At 43.9% G+C, this 12,822-nt stretch overlaps 1 protein-coding gene across 1 annotated transcript in view; it reads right to left on the bottom strand.

Annotated features, from left to right (window-relative positions):
* ero1b (endoplasmic reticulum oxidoreductase 1 beta) overlaps positions 1 to 12,822 on the bottom strand; it is a 29,965-nt gene that overhangs the window by 4,056 nt on the left and 13,087 nt on the right. The window contains exons 5-15 of the mRNA XM_079554128.1: positions 7,965 to 8,047; positions 7,784 to 7,857; positions 6,559 to 6,679; positions 6,438 to 6,484; positions 6,356 to 6,367; positions 6,263 to 6,289; positions 6,088 to 6,180; positions 4,086 to 4,320; positions 2,084 to 2,153; positions 1,926 to 2,012; positions 1,601 to 1,737 (exon numbers count right to left, since the gene is read on the bottom strand). Coding sequence (XP_079410254.1) covers positions 1,601 to 1,737; positions 1,926 to 2,012; positions 2,084 to 2,153; positions 4,086 to 4,320; positions 6,088 to 6,180; positions 6,263 to 6,289; positions 6,356 to 6,367; positions 6,438 to 6,484; positions 6,559 to 6,679; positions 7,784 to 7,857; positions 7,965 to 8,047 — 986 coding nt within the window. The remainder of the gene's footprint in view (positions 1 to 1,600; positions 1,738 to 1,925; positions 2,013 to 2,083; positions 2,154 to 4,085; positions 4,321 to 6,087; positions 6,181 to 6,262; positions 6,290 to 6,355; positions 6,368 to 6,437; positions 6,485 to 6,558; positions 6,680 to 7,783; positions 7,858 to 7,964; positions 8,048 to 12,822) is intronic.

Genomic DNA, 12,822 nt, shown 5'->3' with positions numbered 1-12,822 from the left:
AGCATAGGGACCTCTGATGCTAACTATCATAGCCACTTTAGCATAGGGACCTCTGGTGCTAACTATCATAGCCACTTTAGCATAGGGACCTCTGGTGCTAACTATCATAGCCATTTTAGCATAGGGACCTCTGGTGCTAACTATCATAGCCACTTTAGCATAGGGACCTCTGGTGCTAACTATCATAGCCACTTTAGCATAAGGACCTCTGGTGCTAACTATCATAGCCACTTTAGCATAGGGGCCTCTGGTGCTAACTATCATAGCCACTTTAGCATAAGGACCTCTGGTGCTAACTATCATAGCCACTTTAGCATAGGGACCTCTGATGCTAACTATCATAGTCACTTTAGCAGAGGGACCTCTGGTGCTAACTATCATAGCCACTTTAGCATAGGGGCCTCTGGTGCTAACTATCATAGCCACTTTAGCATAGGGACCTCTGGTGCTAACTATCATAGCCACTTTAGCATAGGGACCTCTGATGCTAACTATCATAGCCACTTTAGCATAGGGACCTCTGATGCTAACTATCATAGCCACTTTAGCATAGGGACCTCTGATGCTAACTATCATAGCCACTTTAGCATAGGGACCTTTGATGCTAACTATCATAGCCACTTTAGCATAGTGACCTCTGGTGCTAACTATCATAGCCACTTTAGCATAGTGACCTCTGGTGCTAACTATCATAGCCACTTTAGCATAGGGACCTCTGGTGCTAACTATCATAGCCACTTTAGCATAGTGACCTCTGGTGCTAACTATCATAGCCACTTTAGCATAGGGACCTTTGATGCTAACTATCATAGCCACTTTAGCATAGTGACCTCTGGTGCTAACTATCATAGCCACTTTAGCATAGGGACCTCTGATGCTAACTATCATAGCCACTTTAGCATAGGGACCTCTGATGCTAACTATCATAGCCACTTTAGCATAGGGACCTCTGATGCTAACTATCATAGCCACTTTAGCATAGGGACCTCTGGTGCTAACTATCATAGCCACTTTAGCATAGGGACCTCTGATGCTAACTATCATAGCCACTTTAGCATAGGAACCTCTGATGCTAACTATCATAGCCACTTTAGCATAGGGACCTCTGGTGCTAACTATCATAGCCACTTTAGCATAGGGACCTCTGATGCTAACTATCATAGCCACTTTAGCATAGGGACCTCTGGTGCTAACTATCATAGCCACTTTAGCATAGGGACCTCTGATGCTAACTATCATAGCCACTTTAGCATAGGAACCTCTGATGCTAACTATCATAGCCACTTTAGCATAGGGACCTCTGGTGCTAACTATCATAGCCACTTTAGCATAGGGACCTCTGATGCTAACTATCATAGCCACTTTAGCATAGGGACCTCTGGTGACCCCTGAGCCTCAGGCACATGTGCTCAGTCTAACCCCTGAGCCTCAGGCACATGTGCTCAGTCTAACCCCTGAGCCTCAGGCACATGTGCTCAGTCTAACCCCTGAGCCTCAGGCACATGTGCTCAGTCTAACCCCTGAGCCTCAGGCACATGTGCTCAGTCTAACCCCTGAGCCTCAGGCACATGTGCTCAGTCTAACCCCTGAGCCTCCGTACCTGGCGAAGCCGTTGATGAGGCTGACCACCTCCTGCCGGGTGAGCTGGAAGCCTCCTGAGGTCCTGCTGCTCTCGCCCAGACTCTTGATCTCCCGCTCAGAGAAGAGGACCTTCAGCGCCGTGCCCAGGCCCTCCGTCTGAGACAGAGACCACGGTGAGACCACAGACAGACCACAGACAGACCACAGACAGACAGACAGACAGACCACAGACAAAGTTAGAGTCCCAGTTTAGTCCTGACTTCAGTCCTGACTTCAGTCCTGACTTCAGTCCTGATTTAGTCCGGTTCAGTCCCGGTTTAGTCCGGTTTAGTCCGGCTCCTGACCTGCAGTTTGCCCCACAGCCGGCACTTGCTGCAGCCCACACAGTCCATGATCTTGGAGATGTTCTTGAAGTGCAGCCGGAACTCCTCCTGCACATGGACAACATGGACACTCAGCAAAGACCTCAGACCTTCAGGAGAGCAGAGGAGCCTGGACTGACCTTCAGGGTCTTGGCCTCCAGCGTGTTCCCCGCGAACATGGACTTCTCGTCAAAGTGCATCGGAAACGCTCTGCAGAAACACGAGAAGGTGAAGATCCTGGACTAACACAGGTCTCCACAAGATCAACCTCAGCTTTTCCCATCGTCTGCTCTGATGATCTCCACAGCGGCTTCAGTCCTGACCTGATCTTCTGCAGGTCTTCAGTGTTACCTGATCTCTGTGAAGAGCTTCAGCAGGTCTTTGGTGTTACCTGATCTCTGTGAGGAGCTTCAGCAGGTCTTTGGTGTTACCTGATCTCTGTGAGGAGCTTCAGCAGGTCTTTGGTGTTACCTGATCTCTGTGAAGAGCTTCAGCTGGTCTTTGGTGTTACCTGATCTCTGTGAAGAGCTTCAGCAGGTCTTTGGTGTTACCTGATCTCTGTGAAGAGCTTCAGCAGGTCTTTGGTGTTACCTGATCTCTGTGAGGAGCTTCAGCAGCAGGTCTTTGGTGTTACCTGATCTCTGTGAGGAGCTTCAGCAGGTCTTTGGTGTTACCTGATCTCTGTGAAGAGCTTCAGCTGGTCTTTGGTGTTACCTGATCTCTGTGAGGAGCTTCAGCAGGTCTTTGGTGTTACCTGATCTCTGTAAGAGCTTCAGCAGCTGGTCTTTGGTGTTACCTGATCTCTGTGAGGAGCTTCAGCAGGTCTTTGGTGTTACCTGATCTCTGTGAGGAGCTTCAGCAGGTCTTTGGTGTTACCTGATCTCTGTGAGGAGCTTCAGCAGGTCTTTGGTGTTACCTGATCTCTGTGAAGAGCTTCAGCAGGTCTTTGGTGTTACCTGATCTCTGTGAGGAGCTTCAGCAGCAGGTCTTTGGTGTTACCTGATCTCTGTGAGGAGCTTCAGCAGGTCTTTGGTGTTACCTGATCTCTGTGAAGAGCTTCAGCTGGTCTTTGGTGTTACCTGATCTCTGTGAGGAGCTTCAGCAGGTCTTTGGTGTTACCTGATCTCTGTGAAGAGCTTCAGCAGGTCTTTGGTGTTACCTGATCTCTGTGAGGAGCTTCAGCAGGTCTTTGGTGTTACCTGATCTCTGTGAGGAGCTTCAGCAGCAGATCTTTGGTGTTACCTGATCTCTGTGAGGAGCTTCAGCAGGTCTTTGGTGTTACCTGATCTCTGTGAGGAGCTTCAGCAGGTCTTTGGTGTTACCTGATCTCTGTGAGGAGCTTCAGCAGGTCTTTGGTGTTACCTGATCTCTGTGAGGAGCTTCAGCAGGTCTTTGGTGTTACCTGATCTCTGTGAGGAGCTTCAGCAGCAGATCTTTGGTGTTACCTGATCTCTGTGAGGAGCTTCAGCAGGTCTTTGGAGTTACCTGATCTCTGTGAAGAGCTTCAGCAGGTCTTTGGTGTTACCTGATCTCTGTGAGGAGCTTCAGCAGGTCTTTGGTGTTACCTGATCTCTGTGAGGAGCTTCAGCAGCAGATCTTTGGTGTTACCTGATCTCTGTGAGGAGCTTCAGCAGGTCTTTGGAGTTACCTGATCTCTGTGAAGAGCTTCAGCAGGTCTTTGGTGTTACCTGATCTCTGTAAGAGCTTCAGCAGGTCTTTGGTGTTACCTGATCTCTGTGAGGAGCTTCAGCAGCTGGTCTTTGGTGTTACCTGATCTCTGTGAGGAGCTTCAGCAGGTCTTTGGTGTTACCTGATCTCTGTGAAGAGCTTCAGCAGGTCTTTGGTGTTACCTGATCTCTGTGAGGAGCTTCAGCAGCAGGTATTTGGTGTTACCTGATCTCTGTGAAGAGCTTCAGCAGCAGGTCTTTGGTGTTACCTGATCTCTGTGAGGAGCTTCAGCAGGTCTTTGGTGTTACCTGATCTCTGTGAGGAGCTTCAGCAGCAGGTATTTGGTGTTACCTGATCTCTGTGAGGAGCTTCAGCAGGTCTTTGGTGTTACCTGATCTCTGTGAAGAGCTTCAGCAGCTGGTCTTTGGTGTTACCTGATCTCTGTGAGGAGCTTCAGCAGATCTTTGGTGTTACCTGATCTCTGTGAAGAGCTTCAGCAGCTGGTCTTTGGTGCGCTGGTCCTCTCGGCTCTTGCCCGTGTAGAGGTGGACCACAGCGCGCTCGAAGTACGGCGCCACCTTGAAGAGCGCCCGCAACTCGATGAGGAACAGGAAGTAGAGGTTCTTCAGGCGCCGCGTCCCCTCCAGCGAATCGAAACGACGCCGGAACTCGGCCGGGTTCGGGCCCCACACGGAGCGGCCCCAGCCCTCTGTGGAGGAGACATACAGGTAAATATGACCCCGCCCTCTGTGGAGGAAACATACAGGTAAATATGGCCCCGCCCTCTATGGATGACCCCGCCCACTTTGGAGGAAACATACAGGTAAATATGGCCCCGCCCTCTGTGGAGGAAACATACAGGTAAATATGACCCCGCCCTCTGTGGAGGAAACATACAGGTAAATATGGCCCCGCCCTCTATGGATGACCCCGCCCACTTTGGAGGAAACATACAGGTAAATATGGCCCCGCCCTCTGTGGAGGAAACATACAGGTAAATATGACCCCGCCCTCTGTGGAGGAAACATACAGGTAAATATGGCCCCGCCCTCTATGGATGACCCCGCCCACTTTGGAGGAAACATACAGGTAAATATGGCCCCGCCCTCTATGGATGACCCCGCCCTCTGTGGAGGAGACATACAGGTAAATATGACCCCGCCCACAGTGGAGGAAACATACAGGTAAATATGACCCCGCCCCCTGAGCATGGTTCATTCTGCAGTTAATCTACTGCTGCTAATGCTAACGTTAATGCGTGAGAATCACAGAGAATCATTCATTAGGCCAAAGCACGTTTAATAAGTCTGAATATTTACAGATTAAAGACGTCACAAAGAGAATAATACATGACCACCAGGGGGAGCTGTTTCCCCAATAATGAGCCCTGAGCCATCCAGAAACTCAGATCATTAAAGACTAAAGGCCTATTCATACTCCACAAGACGCGAGAACTTTGTTCTCGCACCCAGAGCTGCGAGAACAAAATGACGTCATTTTGTTCTCGCAGCTCCTGTTCGGCAGCTCTGGCTGACACTTCGGCCCAGCAGAACTTTGTTCGGCAGGGCTGCGAGAACTCTGGCTGTGATTGGCTGGATTTTTAGTGGGCGGGGTTATTTTGGCGGAAGCGGGAAGCGAGAATCCAATGTTTACGTCTTAACACCGGTGCGAAAAACGGAGACAACATGGATACTTTTGAGGCACCGCTCGCGGCAGTAAAATACTTCGTTGAAGGATTACAAGGACACGCAAATGGCAACAAAGTCCTGGAGAGAAACACGCGGATGTTTTGGGCGAGGACGAAGAGGAAACAGAAGAGCCTGACGCTACCTGCGTGAAAGAGGCGAGTGATAGAGAAAAAAGTGGTTCAGGCTCGTGGACGGAGGGAGACCAGGCTTGTAAACCTTAGACCCTTTCATCAAACACCGGGAAACGTCACCAACATGTTCAGTGAAGGTTCTTGGATGGACAAAACCTCTACTGAGAGCAACACAGACGTGAAACAACATGGTTTTACCGAGTGACACGGAGGTAAGCTTTCAACGTTAACGTTTTCTAACGTAATAAACCAGCGGGAGATGTGGCTAAACATGAAGTCAATCTTCAAAATGTTTGCAATATCGTGACTGATACATTTTATAATAGTTTGAAGTCAAATAGCTTGTTTTATTTCGGTCATTCCTTGTTTGTTTTGGATGCGGATAAAGGGGGCGTGGCCGTTCGGCAGAAACACGTCTTGTGGAGTATGAAATGCCAGAGCTCAGACGAACTTTGTTCTTGTTCTTTTTGCCTCAAGAACAAGAACAAAGTTCTCGCGTCTTGTGGAGTATGAATAGGCCTTAAAACTCTTCCAGTCGTGTCCTGGCAGAGAGCTGAGGAGTCAAGATCAACGAGTTTCTGTGGTAGTATGTGTAGTAGTAGTAGTAGTAGTAGTAGTAGTAGTAGTGGTAGTAGTAGTAGTATTTGCAGTACTGACCGTCCAGGAGGTAGTCTGCGCTCAGGTGGATGTTGATGCTGCTGTGAAGTCCAGAGATCAGTCGATAGAAAACTCTCTTCTCCAAACACAGACCTGGGCAGTAAAGGATCAAAACAATACATTAACAACTTCTACACACGTAAAAGTAAAAGTATAAATGAGTCCGAGCACTGACCTTCGAGCCAGTTGTAGAATCCTTCTCCTGCCGAACAAAACAAACTGCTTTAAAACGTTCTCTTCTTTACATTAGAAACAGAAACGCACTCACCGTCGTCGTCTCCTGCAGCACAAAGAACAACAGTTATTATTGTTAAAAACATGTTCAGATGTTTGTAAAGGCAGACACTGACCTCTGCTGGGCACCAGGGGGTTCAGCGGCCGGTACACGGACCGCGGCCTGAGGGAAACAACACAAACACATGAAGAATCCCCGAGTGAGAGAAGAAGAAGAAGAAGAAGAAGAAGTCTCACTTGAAGCAGTTCTCCTCGTAGATGCTGTTCCAGACCCTCCAGGCAGACGGACCTTTGTATCCTGTGAAACGCTCCGGGTTCAGCAGCAGGTCCACGTACTCGGCATCAGGAGACGCCTCATCTAAAGAACAACAGCACATCTTTAACCCCTTAACTCCCAGCAGAACCGAGAGCATTTTCTCCAGTTCAGCTTTACCCCAGTCCAAAAGCTTCTGGAAAAAAGCTGTGAAAAACTGAGACGAAAACAATGATGGAAATGTGACAAAAAAGTGACGAAAAATTGATGAAAAAGTGGCAAAAATGTCACAAAAATGTCACATGAAATTGACAAAAAATGGACGAAAAAAGGACAAAAATGTGACAAAAAATTGACAAAAAAATAACAAATATGTGACCAAAAAAATGACGAAAAAATTGATTAAAAAAATGACGAAAAAATTACAAAAATGTGAAAAAATTACAAAAAATGGATTAAAAAAGGCGAAAAAATGACAAAAAAAACAACAAAAAGTTACAAAAATGACTTTTTTTCGTCATGTTTTTGGGGTATTCAACTCATTTTTATGATTTTTTTTTCTTCATTTTTTTCGCTTTTTGTCACACTTGTCATTTTATTGTCATTTTTCCGTCATTTTTTTGTCATATTTTTGACATTTTTGCTACTTTTTAATCATTTTTTTTTGTCATTTTCATCATTTTTTTGTAATTTTTTGTCAATTTTTTATCACATTTTTGTCATTTTTTAGTCCATTTTTTGTGACATTTTTGTGAATTTTTTGGCACTTTTTCATAATTTGTTGTCATTTTTCATAATTTTTCGTCACATTTTTGTTATTTTTTTCGTCAATTTGTCGTCACTTTTTTGTCACATTTCCATCATTGTTTTCGTCTCGGTTCTGTCGCTATTTTCACACCAATTTCCAGAAGCTTTTGGATTGGGGTAAAGCCAAACTGGAGAAAATGTTTTGGTAATCTCGCACTAATAAGGGCCGGGCTGTTAGCATTGGAGCAGCGCGAGCTACACGTCCCACAAGGGCGGAGTCTACAGGGAAGGGCGGGATCTGGGGAGGAGCTTGTAAATCCGCCATAATGTGGTCATTATGGTCAAGGGGGAGGAGCCTATTCTTTATAATTATGGTGGAGTCTTATGGAGACACTATAGCGCAGATAAACAGTGGAATAAAAACAGCTACAGTTTAGCTCCTCCTGATAAAGTTGGTCTCACCGTCGAGTTCGCAGAAATAGTCCTGAGCGTCGTCGTGTCGCGCCCAGTCCTCGAACGCCTCCTTGGTCTGGTTACTGCAGGACACACAAGTACATGTAAGTACGACGACGACAAGTACTTCTTACTCCATAGCTGAGGCTCAGTCAAGTATAAAGGATGTACTAGAGCTGCAGAGTCAGACCTGAGCGTGCTGTTGATGGCTCCCAGCTCGTTGGCATGTTCACAGTCAGACACGTCTGACTCAGCGTTGGCCGCCCGAGAATACTGAGAACACACAAAAAAGCAATAAATACTGAGAACACACAATAAAGCATCAAATACTTGCTGTAAATACTGTTTAAAGGGGGGGTATTATGCAAACTGGACTTTTTCAAGCTTTCCATCATGTTATTCTGTCACTCCCTCATTAAAAACATGCCTGAAGTGTTGCCTTGGCACATTCACGTATTTCTGAGTAATCTGTAAAAACTCTGATGGCGGCCATTTTAGGGATAGGTTTGCCTGAGTCCTCCTAGGAACGCCCAAGCCCCGGGTTTCCAATATGGCCGCCTGTTGATTTCAATGGCCTGTGCTCATTGGCGCAACGAGCCAGAAAAAATTCTTACTTCCGCGTTAGTTCCGTGTTCATTGGGCCCAGCGAAAATTTTAACGGCTATTATTTGCTTGTATAATTTATACTATTAATTGTTATGGCCATATTAGTGGTCTTTTATCATTTCAAATAAAAAACACAAAGAAACCTGGATGTTTATTGCCCATGCCCATGATTCTCAGCGCGACGAGAGCGAGCGCCGCAGCTCGGCAGCAGAGCGCAGCTCCACCGTATGCTGAGCAGGTCAACATCGCTCAGCCTAGTTTTTGATGTAATATAATATCTGCTCTTCACTTTTAGAACTGTTTTCCAACGTTTAATTAAAGGTTAATTATACTTCTACAATTGACCACATGTCAAGTAAATTGTATATTCTCAGCACGACTAGAGCGAGCGGAGAATCAGCCTTGAGTTGAACAGCAGACCCAGCTCGCAAAGTGGCCTACAGCCCAACGCGTATTTAAAGATCTGCACCGTTTTCCCATGTTTAAAAGACACATTCAACTTTTATTTTTCACCATTATGACAAAGTCAAAGTCAGTTTATACCTTTGTAAGTTTTAAATAACCGCAATTTTGTACAACGCAGCATTTGATCCATTTAACTTGTGACATGAACATAAACATGAAATGATGAGACCCACTTTCAGACGTAGTATGCAAATGTTTAATATAATAGATCCATGGTAAATGTCCTGTACAACACAATTACAGTTTTACTTTATTTAAAGTAATATTTTCAGTACATTTGACCTTTTCTGTGTCTTGTTTGGCATATTGACTTTTCTTTTACACACCATCATTAAAAATATCAAGTATTTGTTGCTATAATGCTTCCTTATAGGAGCTGAATTTGCATGGACACACTGAAATGTTATCTAGTATTTTATGTCATGTAACATGTAATCAAAGTGTGTATATGTAGAAATGTGCATTTTTATGGATGGAACATGAGAACAAGAATCATTGCAATTTGTATATTCATAATTATCAACAATGGCAAAGTGATTAAGACCATCCTCTAATTATTAGGCTGGCAAGATCTATTATAATACATTACATTGCATTTCACAACATTTGCAGTTTAGCAATATATCACAAGTAAATCAGCAGTAGAAAAGAGTAGAACATTGTACAGTTGTGAGTAGTGTTATTTTAAATAATTTTACTGTAGCAGAATTGCAAAATTAGTTTAAAAAAACACATTCTAGTAAAATAAATCACCATCAACATTTATGTCAATTGTCTATGGCATTGTCACAGAAACTAATAGATGTAATTGAAATGCAATGAAGCTTTTTATGTACAACATACAATAAATTAATGATCTTGCAAAAAAGAAAACTGCCGCAATATATTTGCAGAATAGGCCTAGAACACTATACACAAAAAACAATCACTGGGTTTTGCCCAAATTGTACATTTTATTGATTTACACCCGATGGCAGCAGTTAAAAAAATAAACGGTAATCCTCTGCACTCTGAAGAACACGTGGTATTAGCTTCATTTCCAGAAGTGCCCGTAATATCTTCCATGACAAAGTGAAAAAGAATAATACCCAAAGCTGTTATCTACTGAGCTAAAAACTCAGCCCAGACCACCTTAAGTTCTTTTCTCCGCTGTCAGAGCACAGAGTAGATTCAATGACAATCCCAGACTGGAACAGGTCTCCTACTGGACAATACAAACATCTCAGGTATAACACATGCCTTCTCACATAAAGCTTTAACGGTCAGAGCACGACTCTTCCAACAAGAAACCAAGGAGTAACTGCCCCGTGAGGAGGAGATGGGTGACCGGACTCAGCCATCAGCAGCATCTGCTCAATATAGGAAGAATTACTGAGCAGCAACTTTATTACAGTTTTATTTGTGGCTATGAAACACATAACAAACTAACTGAAGTAGTAAGAGCTAATCACCAGTTAGTAAAGAAGTTCATACAAAGCCGCACCTTCCATATCCGTAGTGGACACAGATCCTGCAGCAGACTCCTCTCTGCAGCAGAACAGCCTCAGTGAAGAAAGAAAAAACATATTGTCATCCTTATTATACTAGAGTTCACATTTCTGGATCACAAGACCAGAATGAGAATTATACAGATCTCTACTGTGCAATTATATGTCTATTACGTGTAATATAATCACCAGTCTTGTTACATTAGTGAACAAGTATGATAGCATGAATACGTTTGTTTTGTAATTTTAACATTACTGTTGTCTCTGTTTTCTGACCTTCATTTTTGTCTTGCTTTGCTAAAACAATGCATAGAAAGACATGCAGTGACCAAGGGTTAACACCACTTTTTATTTTCGTCTTGAACAGCTCAACATGTTGCTTTTTGTTCATTTTAATGCACTTAGCATTGGTTTGAGAGACAAAGTCAATTATTAGTTATTAGACAAACTTGATTAAAAATGTCACGTCATTATATATTATTCAATGAACTAAAAACTAACAATTTCCAACTCCTGGAACTGATCTTAGCCAGTCAGATATTGTTCAGATCGAAATGTGACGGCAAAATAGCAGGGAAGCGTCCGACGTCATAGACACTATGAAAACTAACCTTATTTTGCTCTCGAGACGTTTGTCCAAATAACAAACTTCTCACTATGTATTAGGCCTTGTCACTATTGTAATTCGATGCACATACAGTATATTTTAATGACTAAATGGGATCGGGGTACTGTCATCTTTTAGAATAGCTTCTGTTTGTTTAAAAATGGTAGTCGTAGTAGTTTCTGTTTGCTATTTTCATAAAGCTACATTATATAAATAACTGTGGTGTATGCTAACATTTACAATACAGAATACATTCTGTGTGATACAAACTTACTTGCAAAGTGAGTTTTGCGTCCTCTTTTCTCTCGGTTCCCCATGCTGGTCTTCATTCTGCTGCTGCTGCTGTTGTTTTTCCTCCGAGCCCACATGTGCTCGTACACGGACAGCGAGGGCGCGCTCTGCACGTGCCCGGCTGCGCTGCCGGCACCACGTGCACCTTCTGACCAATCAACGCGGCGGAAAGCTAGAGCGTGGCTAGAGCGGAGCTCGGCTAAGTCCTTACAAATGTATTTTTTAGACGATACGTAAATTTCGAAGGGGAAAAAAGTACATGATGTTAATGTAGATGATAATCGACACTAAATCCGACCTTTGTGAAAGTTGTAGGCGTCCTGTCAGCCGAATACGGACAGTTTTTTTTCGCATGGCTGCTCTATGGCAAAAATCCTTTCTGGGCCCAATGTGAATTTGCTGCTGCAGTACCATCGAGTGGCCGTCCGCCGACCGGCGCGCGGGCAAGGGGGGAGTGTCTTATCCAGTTATTATTATAGATCCATGGGAACGCCCCCACCTCCTAGAGACGCCTCCGAGCTTTGGTCACCAGCCGAGTGACCAACCACTGCTCCTCAGCAGAACCCCCTCCCCACTGATGCCACAGACAGCGTGTGGAGGGGGCGTGTCTAAAGGCTCAGAGGTTCTTAAAGAGACAGAGGCCGATTTCAAGACATTCACTACAGCCATTTTGAGAGAGACATTTTATACAAGGCAGTTATTCTAATTTACTGCATTTACAGACCAACAGAAGGTTCACTTTTTGTTACATTTTTGGTCATTTTTTTGTCATATTTTTGTGTCAAATTTTTTATCAAATTTTTGTAATTTTTTGTATATTTTTTGTGACATTTTTGGCACTTTTTCATAATTTTTTCATCAATTTTTTGTCATATTTTTGTCATTTTTTTGTGACATTTTTGCCACTTTTTCGTACATTTTTTTCACTTTTTTGTCATTTTTGTCAGATTTTCGTCATTGTTTTCGTCTCAGTTTTGTTGCTATTTTTCCAGAAGCTTTTGGATTGGGGTAAAGCCAAACTGGAGAAAATGTGCTGGGTTCAGGTGGGAGTTAAGGGGTTAAAGAAACCAGGTTTTCGTAATCTGGCACTAATGAGGGTTATTAGGTTTGCTCATCATTGTAGTGTGATATAGACTGGTGCAAATACCCCCTCTTTAAGTGGTGCTAGCCCGCAGTTAGCTTTGCCCGTTAGCCTGTTAGCTTCTTCTTCTGATTCCATTAGTGTGTATTGGTGACTCCCACCCGGTAGCAATCAAGATGCAATTGTGGTTTTCTGGCCAGAGACACCAGGGGGCGATGAAAGACCCTCCAATCATTCCTTTAACACTTGCATCACCCCCACAGGGACGACGGGAAGGATTTATTAAAGTAAACAAGTTACTTAGTACTGCTTTAAATACTGAGAATACTGCAAACACACGACAAAGGAAATGTTTAAAGGGACTAGACGGAGTTTAAAAATGTTAAAAGTATGTATTAGTCCTGACTTCCCTCTCACTCTACTCTAAAGATCTACAAAACTCATCTCAATGGATCTTTTTCCTCACGTCATCAGATTTTTTTTCCATCATTTTTTTTGGGGTATTCAACTC

The sequence above is a fragment of the Gobius niger genome (genome assembly GCF_951799975.1).
Source record: "Gobius niger genome assembly, chromosome: 3".
NCBI lineage: Eukaryota > Metazoa > Chordata > Actinopteri > Gobiiformes > Gobiidae > Gobius > Gobius niger.
This window is presented reverse-complemented; position numbering and strand designations above follow the sequence as displayed.